The sequence below is a fragment of the Euleptes europaea genome, chromosome 18 (assembly GCF_029931775.1).
Source record: "Euleptes europaea isolate rEulEur1 chromosome 18, rEulEur1.hap1, whole genome shotgun sequence".
NCBI classification, from domain to species: Eukaryota; Metazoa; Chordata; class Lepidosauria; order Squamata; family Sphaerodactylidae; genus Euleptes; species Euleptes europaea.
Window position 1 is genome coordinate 28142931 of NC_079329.1, and position 26216 is coordinate 28169146.

The following is a 26216-nucleotide window of genomic DNA, read 5'->3' on the forward strand; positions in this document are numbered from 1 at the left end:
ATGTATGGGTGTGAAAGCTGGACAGTGAAGAAAGCTGATAGGAAGAAAATAGATTCCTTTGAAATGTGGTGTTGGAGGAGAGGGTTACGGATTCCGTGGACTGCCAAAAAAACAAATCAGTGGGTTATAGATCAAATCAAGCCTGAACTGACCCTAGAAGCTAAAATGACTAAACTGAGGCTATCGTATTTTGGTCATGTCATGAGACGACAAGAGTCACTGGAAAAGACAGTCATGCTAGGAAAAGTTGAGGGCAGCAGGAAAAGAGGAAGACCCAACAAGAGATGGATTGACTCAATAAAGGACGCCACAGCCTTCAATTTGCAAGATCTGAGCAAGGCTGTCAAAGATAGGACATTTTGGAGGACTTTCATTCATAGGGTCGCCATGAGTCGGAAGCGACTTGACAGCACTTAACACACAACACACACAATGTCATTTACTTGCTTTTGACATTTACATAGCCATTGTGTGTCTAATTCACTCTTCTCTACTTAAGGATGGATGGAATCACATTCTAGCAGTATCTGAAGAAGTGAGCTGTGGCTCACGAAAGCTCACACCCTGCAAGAAATTCTGTTAGTCTTTAAGGTGCTACTGGACTATTGCTCATTTCTACTAGTTAGTGACAGACTAACATGGCTACCAGCATGGTGTAGTGGTTAAGAGCAGTAGTTTGGAGTGGGGGACGCTAATCTGGTGAACCGGGTTGGTTTCTCCACTCCTACACATGAAGCCAGCTGGATGACCTTGGGCTAGTCACAGCTCTCTGAGCCCCACTTACCCAACAGGGTGCCTGTTGTGGGGAGGGGAAGGGAGGGTGATTGTAAGCTGGTTTGATTCTCCCTTAAGTGGTAGAGAAAGTCGGCATATAAAAACCAATGCTGCTGCTTCTTCTACCCATCGTGATCTATTTCCTTTAACCATGTAAGGCTGTTTGTACCCCCAAGCATCTGACCAAAAGATGTCACCAGCCAGTCATACGTTCTTGTACCCCTCTGCCATCATGTTTCTATTGAAAAGTTCACCAACCCGTGATAAAACCTGCAGGCATTGCCAGCCCTCCCCATGGGCCCCACACGTGCGCCCAGCCCTGCCAATCTAATGCGCCTAATTTCCACTGCGCAGCCTTGGCCTCAAGTCAGAGAGCGGCAGCGTTCCCGGAACCCAAGTGAGCAACTTGGCAGAAACGCCGGCATCCTTAAAAGGCATTGGCATCAAGCAGCCGCTTTTGGCTTTGGGCTTTTGAGTTGAAGGCTGCTGCTTTCCCGCAGGAATGAACGCTGGCACCCTCGCCAGCCCTCTGGGACCCTCCAATGTTTTGGTATCAAGGGCCAAAAAAAAGGCACGCTGTGCCTTCCCTCAGACTGCGGTTCCTTCCCTCAAGGGCCTATGGCTGCCCAAAGCCATTAAGCCATGGCGAACACCCACAGAGTCATACATAAGGCAGTGCGTATCCTTTGATTCTGCAGATGCACAGGGCAAATGCAAAAAAGCAAGAAAAATTGGTACCGGGTGCAAAAAGGCTGCATGCTGCGAGGCTTAAGATCTCAAGTTTCTAGCCCTTATGACTGCAAAGATGACACCTGGTGACATCTCCCAAGCTTGCCGCCGTCACCAGTTTTGATCACATGCAGCTTATTGAAAGGTGTGCCGCTACCTACGAAGAGCGTGTAGAAACTTCAGTTAGTACAGAACACAGCCAAATTATTAACGTGGTCTCGGAATCTGATCACGTTTTGCCAGAGTTTAAAGACCTCCACCACTACCTTTATTTTTCCTCACTTTGATTTTGCATCCTTATTCCGATTTTTCTCCGTTGCAGCCTCGTATTTCTGTGACGGGAGGACAGGCAGCATTCAAAAGAGAGGCGGGAATGAGGGAGTCAAGCGCTAAAAAGCTAGTGAGAACCAGTGTGGTGTAGTGCAGTGGTTCTCAACCTGGGGCCATCTGGGCCCCCCGGGGGGGGGTCCCAGGATATTCCAAGGGGGCCACAGGTGAAAATTGCATAAATGGGGGGCCGCGGCATGAGACTAGGGGGCCACAGAGTGAAGTGAGAAGTTAAGAAAACAGAAACACATGAAAACCTAGTCCATGACTTTCTTCATTGCACTTCTATGCATCGTTTGCAACTGTGGATTTTTGTATCACTGTAATCTTGTGCAACGGTGGTAGAGGCTTTGTTCTCCCTTGTATGTGAACATTGTTGCTTATTAGCATGTTGTATTCCCTTTTTGTGTGTGTGTGTGTGTTTTTTTTGGTAAACTTCAGTTTCCCAATAAGAACTGCATGTGTGCATTTTGTGTGGCTGTTTATGCTTCTTTGTTCCTTGGCTATTTACAAACAAAACATTTAAACAGCTACCTTTCTACAGGTAGGACAGGGGGGCCACAGGAAGGAGACAAGGTCGGAAGGGGGCCACGGTCGGAAAAAGGTTGAGAACCACTGGTGTAGTGGTTAGGAGCGGTGGACTCGAATCTGGAGAACCGGGTTTGATTCCCCACTCCTCCACATGAGCAGCGGAGGCTAATCTGGTGAATTGGGTTTGTTTCCCCACTCCTCCACATGAAGCCTGCTGAGTGACCCTGGGCTAGTCACCGTTCTCTCCCAACTCTCTCAGCCCCACCTACCTCACAAGGTGCCTGTTGTGGAGATGATTGTAAGCCGCTTTGAGACTCCTTACAGTAGAGAAAAGTGGGGTATAAAAACCAATTCTTCTTTTTCATGCCAGGAAGACAGATCCCATCTATATACTGTTGCACTTCAAACCAGTTTAAATACTCAAAAGAGAGAAGGAACTGAAGAAGAAACTCTTGGAGGGGAGGGGAAGAGCTGGGATTTTCCCCCAGCTCTTCCCCTCCCCTCCAAGAGTTTCTTCTTCAGTTCCTTCTCTCTTTTGAGTATTTAAACTGGTTTGAAGTGCAGCAGTATATAGATGGGATCTGTCTCACCAGAATACTTAAAATTAAGAAGAGTAAACCATGGGTTTTAAGGGGATTTTATTCTCCCTAAAATCCAGAGCCATAATTCATAAACAGAGAAGGGGGTTAAACTGAGATTTTGCACAACGTACAAAGCTGAGGCCCAGGTTCAAATCCCCACTCGGCCATGAAGCTCACTGGGTGATCACGGGCCAGTCGCTGTCCCTCTCTTGGCCGTGCCTACCTCACAGGGCTGTTGCGAGACTAAAACAGGGAAGGGAGCAACCATGTATACCACCCCGCATTCCTTGAAGTCTGAGTTAAACAAAACACACTGGCCCCCCTCCAAATGAGTTGGTACGACTGTTTCAGATCCAGAGCATTTTAATTAGAAACACCACTCATAGTCCCCCTGAACAAAGATGCTACTGAATGGAGGGAAATTAAATCATCCATACGATAATAATAAAAAAATTAGATCCAGTTTTGCAAGAGCTGGGCACTAGCAGCATCAGCTGCCCCCATATTTATGCAATACAGGTTGAGTATCCCTTATCCGGACATCTGATATCCATACAGACCCGAAAACCAGACTTTTTGAGCTGGCATGCAGGCATTGCTCACAGGCCCTCAGTAGGCCAATTTGCTTTCTGATGGTTCAACATACACAAAATTATTAATATTGTTTAAAATTACATTCAGGCTATGTGTATAAAGTGTATATAAAACATAAAACGATTTTTGTGTTTAGACTTGGGTCCCATCCTCAAGATCTCATTACGTATGCGCAAATATTGCAAAAACCGGAAAGATCCAAAATACAGGCCACTTTTGCTCCCAAGAAGTTTGGATAAGGGATACTCAACCTGTACGGCAAAACCTCCATACACATAGATCAATGTGCTCACTAGAAACATTGACAATTTGATCGCTGCCACATGGATCCCCTGTCAGGGAAAAAGGCTTTTCAGTGGCTCCTGCAGTCTTGACCAGAGTTTCTCCTTTGTTTGTGTGTAAAGTGCCGTCAAGTCGCAGCCGACTTATGGCAATCCCTTTTGGGGGTTTTCATGGCAACAGACTAACAGACGTGGTTTGGCAGTGCCTTCCTCTGCACAGCAACCCTGGTATTCCTTGGTGGTCTCCCATCCAAATACTAACCAGGGCTGACCCTGCTTAGCTTCTGACATCCAGGTCAGGGCGGGGTTTCTCCTTTAGGTAGATGAAAACTAGCTCTATTCAGGGCCACTGTGCACTCCAAAGACATTCTATAGGCACTTAAAACAAGTTGTGCGATCACAGAGGAAAAGTATATTCCACGCTCACATAAAGTAGTGCAGAAACTGGCAATCATCATAGAGTTTGACATCTTGAGGGACTATGGCTCAGTGGTAGAGCATGTGCTTGGCATGCAGAAGGTCTCAGGTTCAATCCCCGGCATCTCCAGTTAAAGGATCATGCAGTAGGTGATGTGAAAGTCCTGGTCATTCCTGACCCATGGGGTGATGTCACATCCTGACATTTCCTAGGCAGACTTCGTTTATGGGGTGGTTAGCCAGTGCCTTCCCCAGTCATCTTCCCTTTGTTAAACAAATTAAAAAGCAAGTGACTAGCCCTTAAGGTTGTAAAGAAGTTCCACTGCTTAATTGCATTTCACAGGGGAGCCAAATGGGGTGCAGGGACCTCTTTTCACAGGCTGGGGCTTTGGTGCTGCAGGAATAGCTCATTCCCTATCCCTGTTATAAGGCAAATTATGCAGAATAAGCACATATGTGCAAATCTGCATGTCGACAGGGCCCCATATTATGTTTGCTCAGAGTGTGGAGAGCCCATTACGTCTCCCTTTTGTCACAAGAGGGCAGTTTACCTAGCAACTATTAAAATCGAAATGAGACATCTTTACGAATAACACTGAGAAACATGAGAGATGTAAACTTATCCCATAGTTATTGTCGAAGGCTTTCACGGTCAGAGTTCATTGGTTCTTGTAGGTTATCCGGGCTGTGTAACCGTGGTCTTGGAATTTTCTTTCCTGACGTTTCGCCAGCAACTGTGGCAGGCATCTTCAGAGTAGTAACACTGTCCTTCAGTGTTACTACTCTGAAGATGCCTGCCACAGTTGCTGGCGAAACGTCAGGAAAGAAAATTCCAAGACCACGGTTACACAGCCCGGATAACTTATCCCATAGTTACTTGGGAGCAGTAAGGCACCGGGAAAAAGGAAGGAAAACTCTCCCGTGAAACAGAAAGGGCTGTAGCTCAGTGGTAGAGCATCTGCTTGGCATGCAGAAGGTCCCAGGTTCAATCCCCGGCATCTCCAGTTAAAGGGACTAGGCACGCAGGTGATGTGAAAGACCTCTGCCTGAGTCCCTGGAGAGCTGCTGCTGCTCTGAGTAGACAATAGGGGAGGGGCTGTGGCTCAGTGGTGGAGTATCTGCTTGGCATGCAGAAGGTTCCAGGTTCAATCCCCGGCATCTCCGGTTAAAGGGACTAGGCAAGCAGGTGATGTGAAAGACCCTGGAGAGCCGCTGCCGGTCTGAGTAGGCAATACTGACTTTGATGGACCAAGATCTGATTCGGTATAAGGCAGCTTCATGTATTCACTATTGGCATTATAGGAATACCTGACAAGATTCCCTATAATGATTGCAAGTGTAATTCCTATGCCATTAAAGGTTGGTGTGTGTGTGTGTGTGTATACATATATATCCCTTCCTGAGATGAAGCCACTGCAGATGTATAGCTTGGCTGCAGCCTTCCTCGCATAGAGCCCATTGAGAGAGACTCCATTTTTCTCCTTTATTGGTGGTGGAAAGTGGGGTCAAGCTGCAGCCGACTCACGGCAACTCTGTAGGGTTCCCAAGGCAAGAGACGAACAGAGGTGGTTTGGCCATTGCCTTCCTCTGTGTAGCAACCCTGAACTTCCTTGGTGGTCTCCCATCCAAGTACTAACCAGGGCTGACCCTTCTTTGCTTCCGAGATCTGATGAGATCGGGCTAGCCTGGGCTATCCGAAGCCGGGCTCCCAATCCTAAATCCCTAATTCTTGCAGAAGTAAGGCAACACCCTGTATTACTAGGGTTGCCATCCTCCAGGTACTAGCTGGAGATCTCCTGCTAGTACAACTGATCTCCAGCCAATAGAGATCAGTTCCCCTGGAGAAAGTGGCCACTTTGGCAATTGGACTCCATGGCATTGAAGTCCCTTACCTTTCCAAACCCCGCCCTCCTCAGGCTCCGCCCCAAAAACCTCCCGCCAGTGGCAAAGTGGGACCTGGCAACCCTATGTACTACTCATACACCCTAAACTCTCCCTCCACACTGTGTTGCCACATTAGCTGATTCACTCTGGTGAAACACCAGTTCCACCCTGAACAGTCTGTCAACCTCTTCCCTCCCCAACCAAACATCTCTTGCTCCCTTTGGAAGACTATCTCGGCAAGAGGGGAATCTCCCCACAGTAGCCCAGCTCCCTCCCTCAATGTGTGTGGGGGGTGCCAAGCCAATCTCCCCGACTGGCAAATGAACCCCAACAACCACTAAAGCTCTGCAATCAGCATGTTAACGTCCCTTGCTTGTCAAGGCACAGAGGAGGAAGGGTGTCTAACTGCTTTGTCTCAGGCCCCTTAAAGGCTCTCTGACATGGTTGCTTGCAGAAGCCGTCTGGTGTAACCTGCTCCGCAAGCACTTTTTGCAGTGTAACAGTGCCTTCTTGGGAGATGTCACAGTCTGGATGGCACAGAGAAAGCCGCAGGGAGAAGGAAAGCTGGTGCGTGGGTGATCTTCGGCAGGCAGCTTGTTCAGAAGGCCTTCTGCCACTTTTCCATTTCGATTAAGACAAAGGAGAGCCCCACTTCCCACCCCCTGAGCTCAATGTGAGCCAGAACCCTAGAAAGAGGAGAAGTGCCTCTGAGCACACGCCAAGTTCCTGACAACCATCGCTGCACACACCACTTTATGCATTGGGAACTAGGGGTAAAGCGGTTCCAGGTCAAAGGGCACCCATTTCCAGGCTCAATTTAGCCCCTTGGCATTGGCAACCACCTCCCTTGCTGGAGCTCCGGCTCCATTTGGACCGGATACTCAGAATGGTCACCCAAGCTATGCGGCGTCAGGTCTGGCTCAGAATTTGAGCACAAAAACAAGTTTTGGATTTCTGGTCCCAACAGATGAACTGTCTCTCCCTGTAACAGGTCTTCGTTCACGCAGCACCCAAATGTCCATGCTTCATGGCAGAAGGGTAATACTTGATAAATATCTTCTGGGCTATCTCCAGGGTGTTACCGGTGGGCTTGGCAGGATACTGTTTCCCACTGTAAATAAACCCCCTTTCCACCTGGAAAACAGCTTGGATGAACTGGTTCTGGTGGAAGGGCGTGCCAGTGTTGAGGCAATCCACCAGGGTGGAAACAAAGAGGTTCCAGCGCACCCCATAATAGTCTAGCACCAGCCCTCCCAGCTGCTTGTTGGCGTAGTCCAGGATGTTGCCGAGCGGTCCCCAGAGCGTCAACTGGTTGCGCGCGTTGAAGTCGTACAGATCCGCCTCTCTGTCGCTGGTGGCCATCAGGCGGGCAGACTCCAGCCAGCGCCCCAACAAAAACCGCTCGTCGCTGGCCAGGAGGCTGTCCAGCTCCGGAAGGAGGTCGTAGACCAGCACGCCGCCGGCCGTCAGCAGGCGAGGCAGCGAGTGGTCCTGGAACGCCTGCTTGATCTCCCTGTAATAATCGCTCACCAGCTGCTGCAGGGCCTGGCGGGCCACATCCACCAAGTCGTAACGGAAGGCGCCGCTGGCGCCCAGCTCCCCGGCAGAACCCTGCAACAGCCGCCAGGCTTCGTAGACGGCGCTCTGGTTGTACCACAGCTCCGTGTCCATCCGCAAGGACGGGCGGTGCACGAGCGGGCTGTGGTTGTGGTTGACGCAAACCCCTGAACAGTTGTAGACCGTCTGGAGCAGCAACCGCCAGGCGGCCGTGGCATTTTCGTTCCGGGCGCCGTAGCGCTGCGCAGCGTACTCGGCCACCCACCGCTGAAGATCCACCGGTTCCTTGCGCCAGCCCAGATCCGTCATGAGCTCGTACATCACGTCGTTCTGCTCGATGCCTTCGGGAGTCAGGCCGACGCCCACCATGGTGGAGTTGAGGAACCGCCTGGCTGCAAAAGGGCCTTGGTTGATGCTCTCGGCGCTGCCAAAAAGACCGTGGTTCCCACCGAAGTTCTGAAGCATACACCAGATAAAAGGCTGCCCGTAGAAGGATTCCGTCCAAGGATAGACCGGCTTGGATTCGGCAAAAAGGTCCAACACCACCATCCGGCCGAGAGGAACGCCCCGCAGGAGTGCTCGGACTTGGGCCGGCTGCCAAAAGTCAGGCTGGTGTTGGAAAAGCCAGCCCTGCATCAGCCACACGGCTCTGGGGTCAGCTGCAGGAAGAGAGAACAGAGAAAAAGGGTCCTTAGGCTTAGGCTAAAGAATCACTTCCCTTTACCAACCTGTACTGCATTTTAACTCCTGGTACTCTTTCATGGGAGGAGAAAGTCCACGACTTAAAACAACCAAACAGTCTTGGCTTGGCTTCCTGTTGCAAGGAAGTCTGGGAAATGTGGTTTCTTGGCCATAAATTCTCTGCTAGAGACTCATCAGTTCCATTACAATTCCAAGGATTTCCTGCAATGGAAAGTTGTGAGCGGTACTTAGAGAAGACAGTAGGTATAGGGAATGGGCTTGGACTAAAGAGATCTGGGTCCAAGCCCCCTTCCCCACTCAAACAAGAAACAGTGGGTGGTCTGTTTCTCAGCCTAACCTGACTCACCATGTGGTTGTGGGCTAAAACAGAAAAATGTAGCATATGTATGCCTGCCCTATATGCCTGGAGCCCTGACCTGGATGGCCCAGGCTAGCCTGATCCTGTCAGATCTTGGAAGCTAAGGAGGGTCAGCTCTGGTTACTACTTGGATGGGAGACCTCCAAGGAATACCAGGGTCATGATGCAGAGGAAGGCAGTGGCAAACCACCTTGGTTAGTCTCTTCCTTGAAAACCCCATAATGGGTTGCCCTAAATTGGCTGCGACTTGACACACACACATGCCTGAAAGGAAAGACAGAATATAATGTAATTCTTTTTACAAATAATAATTTCTAATAAGCGTAGCTGTCATCTTGCTCTAAGCACCAAAGGAAGCCAAAAACGGGGAAAAGCTCGCCACACCAGCATTATCATCAGGATTGCAGAGGTTTCCATTGTTCTGTTGATACACATTACAAAAGTGGAATTTAAGCTGAGTGCAAAATTCAGCAACCTGACAACCTCTGCAATAATAAATAAGCAGTTTTCCAGGTCAGTACCGGATGACGTCTCAGAAAAAAAGTAACAAGATAATATATGCAAACAACTTTCCATGTTATATAGACAAATACAAGCAGGGGACATGCGAGGACTGGGGGAATCTTATCCTCTCCCAGCGATCCTCCTCTCCACACTATCTCCAGTTTGCCTCCTTCCCTCCCACTCACAGCCTCTGCAGCTTCTCCCCTTTCCTTGTTCCCTTCCTTCCCTCCAGATCCATTACCCACTCTTTGGTCCATTTTTCTTTCCTCGCTCTTTCTGCTGCAGGCTCACTCTTTCCACCCTCCTCCTCGTCTTTTCGGCCTGCCCCCAGTTTCAAAGTTAACCTGTGGCAGACATTTTGGATTACCTCGGCTAGTGGTCCCTATCTTTGGGTGGATGCATTCCACAAAATGGCTGCCGCAAGAGGCGGAACCAGCCATAAAATGGCTGCTGAGGCTGACCTGCAGTCCCACAGTGGAGATCCTTGTGCTGTGGTGGCAAACTGCGGCCAAAGCAATGTTTTTAAAAATCTGCACAGCCAATCAAATTTGGCCTTGCTGGGCAAAAGCCCCACCTGACCTCACCTAATTTCAAAAAATACTTGGCGGGCGTTAGGAAAGGTGTCAGTGGGCGCCATGGCAACTATGACACCATGTTGGGGACCTCTGACTTAGGCATTAACAGTTGCCTAGGCAACCCAAAATGACTGCTGAGATATCAAGAGGTAATCTTGTGAAATCTCAGCATTTTAAAATCCTTTCCAGTTTCTCCCCCCATTCTTTTTTTTTTTATTTGCTATTTCCCCTCTCTGCCCCTGGCCCCATTCTATAGATGTTTTAATCCACATTCTGGGACCAGATTCGGAATTATATAAATTGATACAATTATGGACTTCCATTGATCTTAGCAGGTGAGGGTTTAGTGCGCCACATTCCTTCTGACCGCCATATTATGCAGAAAAATATATGGTAATCTGCTTCATTTGCATAATTTATGTTAATCCATATTATGGATTTAATATACTTTGGTGATGTAGAATTGTCGCAAAAAAATGAACACAGACAATGAAAGTCCCAATACAGAAGAATGGAAGAGCAAATTGGCAGAATATGCTGTGACGCCGAAATTAACTAACCTAGTAAATAAAAGAACCAGAAAAGAATTTATTTTAAACTGGAGGCTCTATTATGCTTACGTGAGAACAACATAAGCTATGAGGAGTTTGATATGGAGAACATCAAAATTGTCTTTATAAAATGTATTTTTGTTTAAGTTTAATGGAAATATAGAAATAGACAATAAATACAGTATACTTTAGCTTGTATTGGGGTATAAGGTATATTTATACCTAGGGTAGATAGACACACTTTTGTCGATATAATAATTATTATTGTAATCTCCCATCTCGCCCTACCCTGTTTTTTATGTCCATTCCTTTATTCTTTTGAAAATAAAAATAGGCTTCCGTAAAAAAAAAACCTGAACACAAACACACACCTACCTTTTAAAGTTATTAACTGAGAATCTGAAACCCTCTATGGGGAGGCACGCTTTGCCTGCGTTCACCCTTTCCATATACATGTCTACCTATATTGCCCAAAAGGGTACAGGCAAGACAGAAAGGAGAAAGAAAAAGGATAAGAACCAGTTACATCGTACCTCCGGCCATAGACTGGAAAACAGCTGCGCTGACCTTGGAGAGGTAGGTGGGTTCCGACGAGAGCGGACGCATCTCGTTGAAAGTGTCGGCGCTGTACACGTGGTCCGTTCCAAACTCCTTGATCAGCTCCTTGAGGAAGAGAGTTCCGATGACCTGGAACATGGGGTCTTCAGGCGACAGGAGGTAGCTGCACGAGCAGGTACAGTCAAAGTGACTCCAGCCCCCCAAACGTGTCGCGTTGATCCGGGGAAAAACCCTGTAGGGCGCAAACGAAATTTGAAAAGGAACTCAAGACCTGATGGGTATTTCACATGTACTTGTCAGCTCTGGGCTCGCCAGATAAATCCCACAAACGACCTCTAGGCATGGTCTCCATAGAAAGTTAGTTTAATGGGAAAATACACAGCAAGTTACAGAATCCAACAGGGAAGATGCAATGGGACTAATGGGGGTAGGGATCAGAGTACAGTAGATATAAAGCTGAAATGAACTTTCTGAATGACTTCAGAGGGCTGCACGCATTCTTTTAGCCGTGGTTCCTCCCTTTTTTGGAGCACAGCAAGGAACTGAAACAGCCTCTCCCACACCCCCAACCATACCCTTTCCACCATATACAGTTAAAACACGGGCAAGACTCACCTTAAAACACCACTGGGGATATGTCCAGAGAAGGCGGGCAGCACTGTCAACATTCCCAGAGAACGCATTCTCTCGAGGATCCTATACTGGGAAGGCAAAGAGAGAAGGATGGGGCAGTGCAAACCGGCCCACTGGGGTATCTTTAATGTCATATAGAGGATGGTGCCGAGTTGTTTTCTGTTGCCCCAGAAGGTCGGACCAGAACCAATGGGTTGAAATTTAATTAAAAGAGTTTCCATCTAGACATCAGGAAGAATTTTCTAACATTTAGAGCGGTTACTCGGTGGAACAGACTTCCTCGGGAGGTGGTAAGCTCTCCTTCTCTGGAGGTTTTAAAGCAGAGGCTAGATGGCCATCTGTCAGCAATGCTGATTCCATGTCCTTAGGCAGATCATGAGGCAGTTCATGAGAGGGAGGGCATCTTGGCCATCTTCTGGGCATGGAGTAGGGGTCACTGGGTGGGTGGGGAGGTAGTTGTGAAATTCCTGCATTGTGAAGGGGGTTGGACTAGATGATCCTGGTGGTCCCAACTCTAAGATTCTATGACAGTGGGGAGGGAGAGCTAGGAGCTGTACCACTTGGATATCGGCCTGAGTTCATTCCAAACTATCAGCAGCTTGTGCTGTTCTAAAGACACATTGCTGGAAGAAGAACTTGGCCCCTTTTTGCTTCAGAATCTCTCACAGTGCTCGCATATACTTTAAAGCAGCGGTATCAAACATAAGGCCTGCGGGTCGGATCCGGCCCCTTCAGAGCTCTTATCCAATTCACAAGCCAGCCAAGGCAGCCACCACCACCCCACTCTCAATTTGGGCTGGTGAGGCATGGCCTGGACCGACCAAGTCATATCCAGCCCTTGTAATAATTGAGATCGACACCCTTGCTCTAAAAGGTTCCGTCATTCTCAGAGCAATACTGTCTGCCTGTCAACCAATTTTTTATTATCATGAATAGCCTTGAGAACTGTAACGGTTGAAAAGCAAGACACCAGTATTACTTGCAAGTATATTAAAAACAAACAAACTAATACTGGAGAAAGGGGCAGGAAAAGGCATGAGGTTGAAAACAGCAGCTTTGCCTCTTACCTTCCTTAGTCAGTTTGTGACTGAATAGGCTGAGACTTGCCCAACGTCACCCAGCTGGCTTTGTGTGTAGGAGTGAGGAAACAAATCCAATTCACCAGATTAGCCTCCGCTGCTCATGTGGAGGAGTGGGGAATCAAACCCGGTTCTCCAGATCAGACTCCACCACTCCAAACGACCGCTCTTAACCACTATACCACACTACACGAGCATGTGAGGTAGCGGAAAGAAAAGATGCCCCAAGATGGCACAGCTCTTGTTCAGCGCTGGCACTGAGCCAAGCCCAGGTACCTGCAAATAGAGCTGCTTCAGGTGCCAGGAGAGGGGCAGAGGCCCTGCCCAGGTGTGCAGGTTCCCCATGCGGTTCCAAGCAAGGAAGGCCGGGCCAGTGAAATACTCATCGATTTCTGACTGGTTCAGTCCCAGAGACAAATATACCTGGAGGGAGACAGAGGGGACGTTTATTTATTTATTTAGACATTTATACCTTGCTTTTCTCCCCAATGGGGCCCCAAGGCAGTTTACAACATCCTTCTCCCCTCCTCTGTTGTATGCCCACAACGCTGTGAGGTGCGCTAGGCTGGCAGAGTGACCTGCTCAAGATCACCCAAGTAAGCTTCTACAACATAGTAGGGATTCAAGCATGGGTCTCCCAGACCTTAGGGTTAAAACACACATAAGCCTTCCCTTCCCCACAACAGGCACCTTGTGAGGTAAATGGGGCTGAGAGAGTTGGGAGAGAACGGCGACTAGCCCAAGGTCATGTGGAGGAGTGGGGAATCAAACCCAGTTCTCCAGATTAGAGTCCACCGCTCTTAACCACTATGCCACGCTGGCTTTTTAACGCTCGACTCCCTCATTCCCTCCTCTTTCTTTTGAATGCTGCCTTTCCTCCCTTCACAGAAAGACAAGGCGGCAAAAGAGAAAAATCGGGATAAGGAAGCAGTGTCAAAGTGATCATTGTTTTTCCTAAAAAGGATTTTGGATCCACAGCCAGTGGCTCCCCAACTCCCTTTCAATGCAATGAAGGGTTATCCTGTGATGACCGCAAGGACCGAAGGGAAAGACACTCTGCCACAGAATAGAGAACCCTGGGCGGCTGAGAGAATGCCTTCCCTGGCAAGGAGAATACCCCAGGCCAGGGGTCGGCAAACTCATTAGTCAAAAGAGCCAAATATCAACGTACAAAGATTGAGATTTCTTTTGAGAGCCAAATTTCTTAAACTTAAACTATATAGGTAGGTACACTGTTTATTAACTTAATAAACTTTAATTAAAGTTTTAAGTCTTAATTAAACTATAGGTACACTGAATAAAACTTGATATCATACTTAATAGTGATCTTATTTATTGATAAAAATTAAATTGTAAGTCCCTGCCATTTTCCCCTCCCCGTCCGGAGTCCTCGTCTGGAGGCCTGGTCTACCGCCATAAAAGCCTATTGGTAGACCTGGCCTCCGGCTGAGTCCCATTGGGAGGCCAGGTCTACCCATTGGCTTTCTTGGCAGTAGACCTGGCCTCCGGAGGCCCATAGAAGCCAATTGGTAGACCTGAAGGGGGACTTTTCCCCCTCCTCGGAGTCCAGGTCTACCGCCAAGAAAGCCAGTGGGTAGGCATGGCCTCCCAATAGGACTCAGCCGGAGGCCAGGTCTACCAAAGGAAGCCCGCACCGCCCAACAGCTGATAGGTGGGGGGACCAGGAACCGCCGAGCCGCTCGCCCAGCAATCGCGCGGCTAGAAGGAAGGGGAGGCTTTAGCCTCCCAGCCATTGAAGTCAAGGGAAAGGGGGACCCGGCCATTCTCCACTGCGGGGGGGGGGGGAGAGACAGCACGCCTGCTCGCCAGCTCTCTCTCTCTCTCAGGCACGCCGGCTCCGCAGCCTGGCTGCCGGCGCGAGCGGACGCAAGAACAGGGGCTCCGAACCAAGTTCGGAGAGCCGCACTCAACGGGCCAAAGAGCCGCATGCGGCTCTGGAGCCGCAGTTTTGAGACCCCTGCCCCAGGCAAAGGGACCGAGGCATCAGCCAGAGATCAGAGCTGCAGGGAGCTTTCGCCCCCCCAAGAATGAACCCTGCTCCAGTGGAACAAGGATAGATGATCTTGGTCTTAGCATCACCTCCATCCCAGTAGAACACCAGCAAAGGGGAATCAAAACCAGATGCCGACACCTGTCAACAGCTCACTTTTCAGTCCTGGCATTACCCAACTGAAACCACACCCCTGCCCACCCTTCTTCTTCCCCTCCCTACTGTGTGGGATGCCAGTATGCTGTAGTGGTTAAGGGCAGTGGTTTGGAGTGGTGGACTCTGATCTGGAGAACCGGGTTTGATTCCCCACTCCTCCACATGAGCGGCGGAGGCTAATCTGGTGAACTGGGTTGGTTTCCCCACTCCTCCACATGAAGCCAGCTGGGTGACCTTGGGCTAGTCATACTCTCTCAGCCTCACAGGGTGTCTAGTGTGGGGAGGGGAAGGGAAGGTGATTGTAAGCCGGTTTGAGTCTCCCTTAAGTGGTAGAGAAAGTCGGCATATAAAAACAAACTCTTCTTCTTCTTCTTCTTCTTCTTCTTCTGTGTGCTTTGTCATTAAAATCCTAAATCCAAGGACCTTGACTGCACCTTATTCTCAGCGATGCATAGGGTTGCCAACCTCCAGGTACTACTGGAAATCTCAAGCACTTATGGCAAAAAAGCAATTACAGACAAACATATGCTGTGAGGTCTATTCAAATAATAAAGTGCACACACATTGATATATACACAATCACAAGTGATGCAATAACATGCAGTACATGTGTAAATCCGTTTGGAGATGCATCAACTCGTCCGTGAGGCTCTAGGTCCTATTTCTCAAGCTGCTTTTTCATTATTGGCAGTCCCCAGAAGCTAAACAACCAGAACGTAGCCTTCCTATAAACCTGGATGGCGAATCTACCATCCAGGTTTATAGGAAGGCTACGTGCCTGCACTGGAACATATGTTCTGGTTGTTTAGCTTCTGGGGACTGCCAATAATGAAAAAGCAGTTTGCGAAATAGGACACTTTTACCGGAGACCTATTTTGGCTTTCACCTACGCAGCTTACAGGACCTAGAGTCTGATACATCTTCAAGGACCTAGAGCCTCACGGACGAGTTGATGCATCTCCAAACGGATTTACACATGTACTGCATGTTATTGCATCACTTGTGATTGTGTATATATCAATGTGTGTGCACTTTATTATTTGAATAGACCTCACAGCATACATTTGTCTGTATTTGCTTTTTTGCCATAAGTGCTTGAGATTTCCAGTAGCAATTTCTTGGGGCACTAGACCTAATTTTGATTGCCAAACCTCCAGGTACTAGCTGGAGATCTCCTGCTATTACAACTGATCTCCAGCCAATAGAGAAGAATTCACCTGGAGAAAATGGCTGCTTTGGCAATTGGACTCTATGGCATTGAAGTCCCTCCCCAAACCCTGCCTCTCTCAGGCTCCACCCCAAAAACCTCCTGCCAGTGGCGAAGAGGGACCTGGCAACCCTAGCGATGCACTATGCCCGCCTTTGGCTTTGTGTACTGAATTTCAATTGCTGTGAGCTGCTTTGGGAGCGTTTTTAAATCTGAAAAGCAGGGTTTTTTAAAAACCCTGAATTAATAAAATAAAACACAAATTGGATACTCTACCCGCTGCCAGATTGCTTCCTGCCCAGTGAACGCCAGCGCCATGTTGATGCCATGGAGTGCCATCCAGTCAATCTCTCGTTCCCAGCGTTCCCAGCTCCACCAGACGTAGGAGTAGCTCTGAGTGCAGACATTTTGGTAGAAGCGGAACCTGGAAAGAAGGAATAATATGGTTACCAAAGACGTCGGATCTGCCTTCCTAGGCAGCCGGTGGCTTGGCTCACTTGCTCGAGCCACCCAAAGAAGTTTGCTGTTCACACTCTTTTGCTACATAACATCTGTTCGGTCTGATTGAGGCACAACCCGACCAGTTTTGAAAAAGTAAAGAGGAAAACCTTTCCATGTAGCAGGGTGCCGAACTCTTTTTGTAATGTATTGGCCTTTCTGGCTTGCCAGACCTCATTCTGTGGGAGCTTAGCCCTTTCAATAAGGGGCGTTATGCTCCGCGTTTCACGTCTGGTTCCTGTTTTCTTTCCTTGTACCTGCAGCTGTTTCGAAGATCATCGATTTATGGAGCTACAATAAACGTGTTGTCCTTATTCCATTGGTGCAGTCTCTTGTCAAAGAACTTAACACATCTGATCTCATGCAACTTCATGTTTCTGATTTGTACATGTTCAGCTTTTATCACAAGGGACTCTGGGCGGTGTAGTTTTTTAAGTCCGTTGATTAATCTCCATCAGAAGATGCTGGGCCCTTTTGCAGAACCACCATTCCCAAAGTTTCTGGGGCAGAGGAAAGTCAGGAGAATATCATGCTCCCAAGTAGGTCGCAAAGGCAAGCCCAAAACAGAAAGAACAACGGATGACCAAGTGTAGTTTTGTACATAAAAATGTGTGGAAATCAAAGTCACAAACTGGGTTTCCAGTTATCTGGCGGAGAAAAAGGTTGGCAAAGGAGAATACTATTATTTATAAATATTATAACTATGCAAAACCAGAAAATATGCATAATTGATGCCGACTACAACTTTTTTGTTGCATATTTTTTTAAAACCACACCCTATATGGAGCCTCGTTCCCATCTGGGTTACAATCAAACCCCTGCCAGTATTAATACTCATTTCTGAGACTGCCCCTGTCCAAGGTCATGAGAAGGGCCTAATCCTGCTGAGAAAGATAGGGCTGTGCTTAGGGTTGCCGTACCCTCCCTTTACCCATCCCCGACTCACGCCGGGCCCTGCAAAGCTGCGGCTGTACCTGAACGGTGAAAGGCTGCATCAGTGCAACACACCCATTCACAAGGCTGCAAATGCAGTGACTTTGGGCAAGGATAGCCATGTCCAATAATACAAAAACACACACACATGAACACACATGAAGCTGCCTTATATTGAATCAGATCCTTGGTTCATCAAACCAAGGATTGTCTACTCTGACTGGCAGCGGCTCTCCAGGGTCTCAGGCAGAGGCCTTTCACATCACCTGCTTGCCTGGTCCCTTTAACTGGAGATGCTGGGGATTGAACCTGGAACTTTCTGCATGCCAAGCAGATGCTCTATCACTGAGCCACAGCCCCTCCCCAAACCTTTTGGGTGTATCATTTCTAGGAGGTGTGGTTCTCCATTCAGGGCTGTCTTCCTTTTCAGGTAAATACAGTACCTCACAGGGTTGTCTTTAGAATAAAACAGAGAAAGGGGAGAATGTTGTAAGCCTCTTTGGGTTCCCACGAGGGGGGAAAAACTGAGGTATAAATGAAGTAAATAAAACTAAGAAAATAAAAATACAGAGCTTGTGCTTTGCTGCCTTCGGTGGCAGGCAAAGCCCCTGGATGACGGCTCTTCTAGAATTCCCCAGCTCTCTGTGGGAAGACTGCGTTCCCCAGCCTTGGGGCCAGCACGCTGCCAGCCGCTCCCATTTTCCTGCGGCACGAACAACTGGGTCACACAAGGTTCTCCGCGAGCCCTGCCAACGTCGACGTTCCTTACGAGCCAAAGGAACGCCCCTCTAACGAGCCCCGTCCCCCCCCTTCCAAACGAGACCAGCAGACTGACGTGACTGCCAACACGCAAAGAGCACAATGGCGCGGACTGGATGTGGTTGTCTCCGATGCCCACGGGGATGGGTAGGCACAGCGGAGCAAGGGGGAAGGAAAGGAAAGAGCCAGCCCCCACCCTCCGTGTCTTGCAAACTGCTTGGCAGTCTCCCAATACCCCCATTCTCATCGACAATTCTTGATTGGAGGTCACTTACTGCTAAGTACATGCCAGATATTGTACAAAACTTCCTAAAAATAGGGAGAAGATGCTTGGTATTTTTCCCCCATTCCAGTTAGCCGTGACTATCCACCTCCTATTAGTTGTTTTTTTTTTTACATAGTGTGAAGAGTATACAAGTTGCGGTACAAACGAGGGATACTATCCCATTTTGGACAGAGTTACCAACCACGTTCGTGTGTGCCCGCACCAAATCTGCATCTAGATGAGCTTCGGTCAAGGGCCTTGAAACTCTACGTAGCCCTGAGAACATAACGGCTACGTAACACAATTCATTGTGTAAGCAGCAGGAAAAGAGGAAGACCCAACGAGAGATCGATTGACTCAATAAAGGAAGCCACTGCCCTCAATTTGCAAGATCTGAGCAAGGCTGTCAAAGATAGGACATTTGGGAGGACTTTCATTTATAGGGTCTTCAAGAGCCCTCCCGTTCGAGGTGTGCACAATTTATACCTTATCACATTTGATGACTACATATTCCTTATAAGGCAACCACAATTCTTCATTCTTCTATTGGCTGAAACTAACATCATCTAGCTTGAGCGTACTGCGCTTGTAGCCATCCCATAATAAACCGGGTGGGGTAGTAAACTTTCATTATTTATTTCTTGGGGAGGGTTCATGCTGACACATCACTAGGTAACTATAGTTCACTTCTTCAGAAGGTCAACCCAAACCATGTTGTGATTTTCAGCACTTTCTGTGAAATCCCAGATGTTCTCATCATTCCCTGTCAGAGCCGTGAATGCTAGATACAGCTTGTTGCAGCTAAGCAATTGCAGCTATGCTCAAACTTTCAACTCTTATTCTTATTTTGGGCCTGGGTCTTTTAGGCCTGGGTCTCAGTTGTCCCAACAGAAACCAGAAAAGATCTTTCTAGGCTAACGTTAACTTCTAATACAACCAGCTACCAACCCACAAACGGTCTGCATGGGGTTTAGGACTATTATACCCACTTTCTAGATGAGAGAAGTGAGGCTGAGGGGAACACACTTTCCCCATATACTATGTACTATGCAGGGATTTTAAGTATTAATACTTATTGCACTTTTATATAGCAGCATCAACATCTGTAGGTCTTTACATGGAGCAGAACCATGCCCTAAGAAGCTTACAATTTATTTATTACACTTTTTATCCCACTTTCTCTCCAAGGACATTGTTCTGTGCTTCTCCATTTTATCCTCACAACAACCCTGTGAGGTAGATTAGGCTGAGATGAGGGGCTGGCCCAAGGTCACCCAGCAAGCTTCCATGGCAGAGTGGGGATTCGGACCTGGTCTCCCATATCATAGTCTTGTACTTTAACACTAACCAAGCTGGGTCACAAATCTAGCTTTAACACCAAGAGAGCAAACCAGGGCCAGAAGATAACATTACAGGAAGGCCTCAACATCTATGACAGCCAGCATGGTGTAGTGGTTAAGAGCAGTGGACTCTAATCTGGAGAACCGGGGGGTTTGATTCCCCACTCCTCCACATGAACGGCGGTCTCTAATCTGGTGAACCAGGTTGGTTTCCTACTCATGAAGCCAGCTGGGTGACCTTGAGCTAGTCACAGTTCTCTCCGAATTCTCTCAGCCCCACCTACGTCACAAGGTGTCTGTTGTGGAGAGAGGAAAGGTCATTGTAAACCAGTTTGAGACTCCTTGAAGGTAGAGAAATTCAGGATATAAAAACCAGCTCTTCTTCTATTGTTGGCTCTCCATAGTAACTGGTAGGCCACTGTTTGATGCAGGATGTTGGACTGGATGGACCACTGGTCTGATCTAGCAGGGATCTTCTGCTCTCAACCAAGATGCCACCTGGTCAAATCTAGATTCTGCCATGAACTCTACAGAGGGCTTTAGCCACTACGCCCCTGTAGATGGGATTTCTGGGGGCACCTGACCAGCCACTGCAAAAAGGAGGATGCAGGACAAGAACTGCCCTCAGTTTGATCCAGCGGTGCTCTTTGCATGCTCTGAAAGAGCTCGGTATAAGGCTGAAAACTTCCACTATGCGTATTCTAGAATAATATGCTAATAATAAGATGCTGAGACTTAAACTTACTTGGAAGTGCTGCCTGGAAATCAAAGCCGGCCTTTTGATCTCCAAGCCTCTTCTAACCGCTCTTGATTTTTGAAGCAACTTTAGCTTGAAGGTGAAAAAGGAAATTAATGATTTTCTATTCCTTGGCTACATCATCAACCAAAAGGGACACTGCGACCAAGAAATCAGAAGGAGATTGAGACTGGGATGGTCAACCATGAAGGAGCTAGAAAGGATTCTTAAGTGTAAGGATGTGTCACTGGTAACCAGGATCAAGATAGTTTACACCACAGTATTCCCCATGACTATGTATGGGTGTGAAAGTCGGCCAATTAAGCAAGCTGACAAGAAGAAAGTATATTCCTTTGAAATGTGGTGTTAGAGGACTGTTTTACAGATACCGCCAACCACCAAAAAAAAATCAAATCAAGCCTGAACTCTCCCTATAAGTTAAAAGGACCAAACTGAGGCTATGGTACTTTGGTCACATGAGAAGACAAGAGCCACTGGAAAAAGACAATAATACGCTAGGAAAAGCGGAAGACAGCAGGAAAAGAGGAAGACCCAACATGAAATGGATTGACTCAACCAGGGAGTCCCGGCCCTCAGTCTGCAAGACCTGAGCAAGGTTGTTGATCATAGGACGTTTTGGAGGACACTGATTCATAGGGTGGCCGGATGTCTGGTCTTATGTCTTGGGGAGGGGCTGTGGCTCAGTGGTACAGCATCTGCTTGGCATGCAGAAGGCCCCAGGTTCAATCCCTGGCATCTCCAGTTAAAGGGACTAGGCAAGTAGGTGATGTGAAAGACCTCTGCCTGAGACCCCGAAGAGCTGCTGCCAGTCTGCATAGGCAATACTGACTTCGATGGACCAAGGGTCTAATTCAGTATAAGGCAGCTTCATATGTTCATAGAATCATAGAATTGGAAGGGGTCACCAGGGTCATCTAGTCTAATCCTCTGCCTAATGCAGGAAATTCACAACTACCTCCCCCACACACACCCAGTGACCCCCACTCCATGCCCAGAAGATGGCCAAGATGCCCTCCCTCTCATCATCTGTCTAAGGTTATAGAATCAGCCTTGCTGACAGATGGCCATCTAACCTCTGCTTAAAAACCTCCAGGGAAGGAGAGCTTACCACCTCTCGAGGAAGCCTGTTCTACTGAGGAACTGCTCTAACTGTTAGAAAATTCTTCCTAATGTCTAGACAGAAACTCTTTTGATTTAATTTTAACCTGCTGATTCTGGTCCAACCTTCTGGGGCAACCATCCTCAGTCTATATGACAGCCCTCCAAGTACCTGAAGATGGTTATCATATCCCCTCTCAGTCTTCTTCTTTTCAGGCTAAACATACCAAGCTCCTTCAACCTTTCCTCATAGGACTTGGGTCTCCAGATTCCTCACCATCTTTGTTACCCTCCTCTGGACACATTCCAGCTTGTTCATATGTTCAAGGAGGGCTTTAAGAGGGGAGTGGACATATTCATGGAGGAGAGGGGTATTCATGGCTATTAGAATGGATATTAGTCATGCTGCATACCTATTTCTCTCTAGTATCAGAGGAGCATGCCTATTATTTTGGGTGCGGTGGAACACAGGCAAGATGGTGCTGATGCAGTGGTCTTATTTGTGGCTTCCTAGAGGCACCTGGTTGGCCACTGTGTGAGCAGACTGCTGGACTTGATGAGCCTTGGTCTGATCCAGCATAACCATTCTTATGTTCTTATGCGGAGATGGTGGTCAACTCGGAAGGCTTTAAGAGGGGAGAGGACATGTTCATGGAGGAGAGGGCTATCCATTGCTACTAGTCCAAATGAATACTAGACATGATGCATACCTATTCTCTCTAGGATCAGTTGAGCATGCCTGTTATCTTAGGTGCTGTGGAACACAGGCAGGATGGTGCTGCTGCAGTCGTCTTGTTTGTGGCTTCCTAGAGGCACCTGGTTGGCCACTGTGTGAACAGACTGCTGGACTTGATGGGCCTTGGTCTGATCCAGCAGGGCCTTTCTTATGTTCAAGTCAGGAACGACTTGATAGCACATCTTACACACACACACACGTGAACGCGTCATTATTATTTTTGCAAAAAGCAGCAACAGAAATAATTCACAGTGGGTAGCCGTGTTAGTCTGCCTGCAGTAGTAGAAAAGGGCAAGAGTCCCGTAGCACCTTCAAGACTAACAAAAATATTTTCTGGCAGGGTATGAGCTTTCGTGAGCCACAGCTCACTTCTTCAGATACCAGTAGTAGAAAAGGGCAAGAGTCCAGTAGCACCTTCAAGACTAACAAAAATATTTTCTGGTAGGGTATGAGCTTTCGTGAGCCACAGCTCACTTCTTCAGATACTTCTTCAGATGTTAGTCTTTAAGGTGCCTCTGGACTCTTGCTCTTTTCTACTACTGCAGACAGACTAACACGGCTACCCACTGTGAATTATATGCTATATGGTAATTTATGGACCTAACAGGTATCTAAAGCCATTGGCACATAACAAAATATGTATTTTAGCAAAGTAATTGTTGAACTGAAATACAATTAAGAAGAAGTCTATTAGTAGTGAAATAATTTGTTGGACTATGCAAGGGTGTCCTATTAGCCGTAGCTCACAACAGAAATAAAACCCCCTCCCCTCTGACATCCACCCACCTGTTGGGGCTGCTGACGAGGATCTCGGAGGGTACCGGAGGCAGCCTCTCCGGGAGCCGGAGCTGCGTGGCGGACCAGGAGACGTGGCAGCCGCAAAAGTCCTTCAGGTACCGGTAGACCCCCGAGGCGGCGGCCACTCCGCTGGAGCCGGCGACCTCCACCACCCCGGGCGTCCTGGAGCTCAGCCGGAACGCGTCGAGCCCCCCGGGGCCGGCCAGGGAGCGGTTCACCGACACCGAGAAGCCGGCGGCGGCTCGCGGGCCCGCCAGCCGCGCCAGCAGCTCCCGCACCGCCCCTGCTTGCCTCGCCTCCGCCGCCGCCTCCGGCCGCAGACCGGCCATCGCCTCCCACCACGGGGCGCGGGCAGCTCCGGCCGCCGCGGCCGCCAAGAGGACCACCAGCGCGGGCAGCGCCATCGCGAGCCGCCCTGGGAGGAGCGAGGACGGAGCCGACGTTCCGAAGCGCCGTCCTCTCCCCGCGCGCTTTAGCCAATCGGCGGCCGGGCCGCCGCTGGGCGGGGCCGCCGCAGACCAATCGGAGCTCTAGCCACGCCCCTTGAATTATAGGGCGAAACCGTTCCTTTACAGCAGAGTGCGGAAGCGGCGCCATTCTATCATTTCGTCGCCTCCTTATACGTAATGGGGCGTATATATGTGTTTGTCTGCGTTTTTCTGTGTGTGTGTATATACACACACATATATATACACATATACACACACATACACAGTGTGTGTATATATATATATGTGTGTGTGTATATATATGTATGTATATGTGTGTGTATATATACACACACATATACACACATATATGTGTGTGTATATATGTGAGTATACACACGTATATGTTTGCATTTTTCTGTGTGTGTATATATATGTGCGTGTGTATATACACACACACACATACACACACACACATATATATACACATATACACAGTGTGTGTATATATGTGTGTATATATACACACACACATATGTATATATATGTGCGTGTGTGTGTGTATATGTGTATGTTTGTTTGCATTTTTCTGTGTGTGTGTATATACACACACACACACAGAAAAATGCAAACACACACATATATACGTCCCATTATGTATAAGGAGGCGATATACATATTTCCCTCCAGGCAGGAGGCGACCCAAACTAAAATTTTTTTTCTTCTTTTAGTCAAGGTAGTCAGCTTTCTTTTCATATATGTGCCTGTCATGCAAGTATTTAAAGTACAGTAACCTTAACCTCTGCCCTGACCTGGATGGCCCAGGTTAGTCTGATCTCGTCAGATCTCAGAAGCTAAGCAGGGTCGGCCCTGGTTAGTATTTGGATGGGAGACCACCAAGGAAGTCCAGGGTTGCTGTGCAGAGGAAGGCACTGGCAAACCACCTGTTCGTCTCTTGCCATGAAAACCCCCAAAAAGGGGTAGCCATAAGTCGGCTGCGACTTGAAGGCACTTTACACACACACACACACACACACACACACACAACCTTAACCTGTAGGGTTGCCAGATTTATTATTAATACGGCAAAGTCATTAAAATATTCATATCAATTACAAGGCAGAATTAAAAGATACAGTATCGAAAACTATGGGACATATAATTCTCAAATGACTAAATAAATTAGCTAAAAGCCTCAGATTAAGATAACGTTTTCTGTAGGGTTGCCAACCGCCAGGTACTAGCTGGCGATCTCCTGCTATTACAACTGTTTCCAGCCAAGAGAGATCAGTTCACCTGGAGAAAACGGCCGCTTGGGCAATTGGACTCGATGGCATTGAAACCCCTCCCCAAACCTCGCCCTCCTCAGTCTCCGCCCCCAAAATCTTCAGGTATTTCCCAACCCAGACTGGCAACCCTACTTATCTGACGGGGCAGCTTTCCCTCTCACCCAGTCTCCATGCTTGATAAAGTCCATACGTCGAATTTCTGTCCAGCATCCTTCTCTTAAAGTCAGGAACCATTCTGGAGGGTTGGGGGGGAGCTTTGCTAGGAAGAAATGGGAAGTGCTTTACCCACCCCTATGACATGACTTGCAATCATGGGTCCTGCTGTGTTCATTTCCTTCTCCATTATTAAAATTCTCTCTCACTTGGGCTCTCAACATCAGTTGCACCTCCCCCTCTGAGTACCAGCGCTTGTGGAGGACGCCTTGTAGCCTTCTGGGGTGTGGAGATGTTCACGGAGGATAGAGCTATTCATGGCTACTAGACAAAATGGATAGTAGTCATGATGCATACCCTTTCTCTCCAGTATCCGAGCAGCATGCCTATCATATTAGGTGCTGTGGAACACAGGCAGGCTAACGCTGCTGTTGTCTTGCTTGTGGGCTTCCTAGAGGCAACTGGTTGGCCACTGTGGGAACAGACTGCTAGACTTGACAGACCTTGTCTGATCCAGCATGGCCTTTCTTATGTTCTTATGAGGACATCTGGTGGTCCTGTGTGAGAAAGGGTATCAGATTAGACAGACCATAGCTTTGATGCAGTGAGCAAGACGGTCCCCAAAAGGGTGGTTTTACATGGTTTGGCACTACATGAAAGAGTCCTCTGTTACTTCTTCCATGTCAGATTATCAGGTCAATTACCTTGATTCAGTATGAACTGTAGGTTGGCAACGCAACTGTTAACAGTGTTGTAGGATAGCAAACCGACAATGGTTGGCACAGCAAGCATAAACCAGATTGTTGGCTCAGCTGTTAATTACAAATTGCTTTTTACTACTTGTTCATTGACTCTGAGGCAGAGAGAGGGCCTTCAGCGGTAGACCACCATTCGCTGAACCAGGGCAGTGTTTGCTTGTCATAAACAATTTTAAGAGATTGTGTGCAGGACTTTTAACATATTTGTATTAAATTTAGATTTTAAAAGTAACCTGGTTGAAACTATGAAGACACACATTAATGAAACTTTGGCAATTAAGTCAAATTCAATTTTTAATTATTTTTTAAAACCGAATTTTTCTTAGCTCAATGTATTCACACTCCATATTTATACACCAAAGCCCCATGGGGGCTGCTCACACACCTCGCTACTT

At 47.9% G+C, this 26216-nt stretch overlaps 1 protein-coding gene across 1 annotated transcript; it reads right to left on the reverse strand.

The window, feature by feature from the left end:
• Nucleotides 1–7117: 7117 nt before the first annotated feature.
• On the reverse strand, nucleotides 7118–23597 carry NAGLU (N-acetyl-alpha-glucosaminidase). The gene is made up of 6 exons (XM_056864635.1): nucleotides 23182–23597; nucleotides 16286–16433; nucleotides 12912–13058; nucleotides 11539–11624; nucleotides 10899–11155; nucleotides 7118–8334 (listed from the first exon to the last, which is right to left on the reverse strand). Exons 1-6 carry the CDS (start codon nucleotides 23595–23597, stop codon nucleotides 7118–7120), a joined length of 2271 nt encoding a protein of 756 aa, XP_056720613.1.
• Between the last annotated feature and the right edge of the window lie 2619 nt (nucleotides 23598–26216).

Bases quoted from the DNA above. Each gene is read 5' to 3' on its own strand.
- NAGLU (XM_056864635.1), bottom strand. From the start codon at position 23,597: ATGGCGCTGCCCGCGCTGGTGGTCCTCTTGGCGGCCGCGGCGGCCGGA. The intron at 16,434-23,181 runs GTGGGTGGATGT...CCTTCTTTCCAG, and splicing joins CTCGTCAGCAGCCCCAACAG to GTTCCGCTTCTACCAAAATG. The intron at 11,156-11,538 runs GTGAGTCTTGCC...TGCGCCCTACAG, and splicing joins ATCCCCAGTGGTGTTTTAAG to GGTTTTTCCCCGGATCAACG.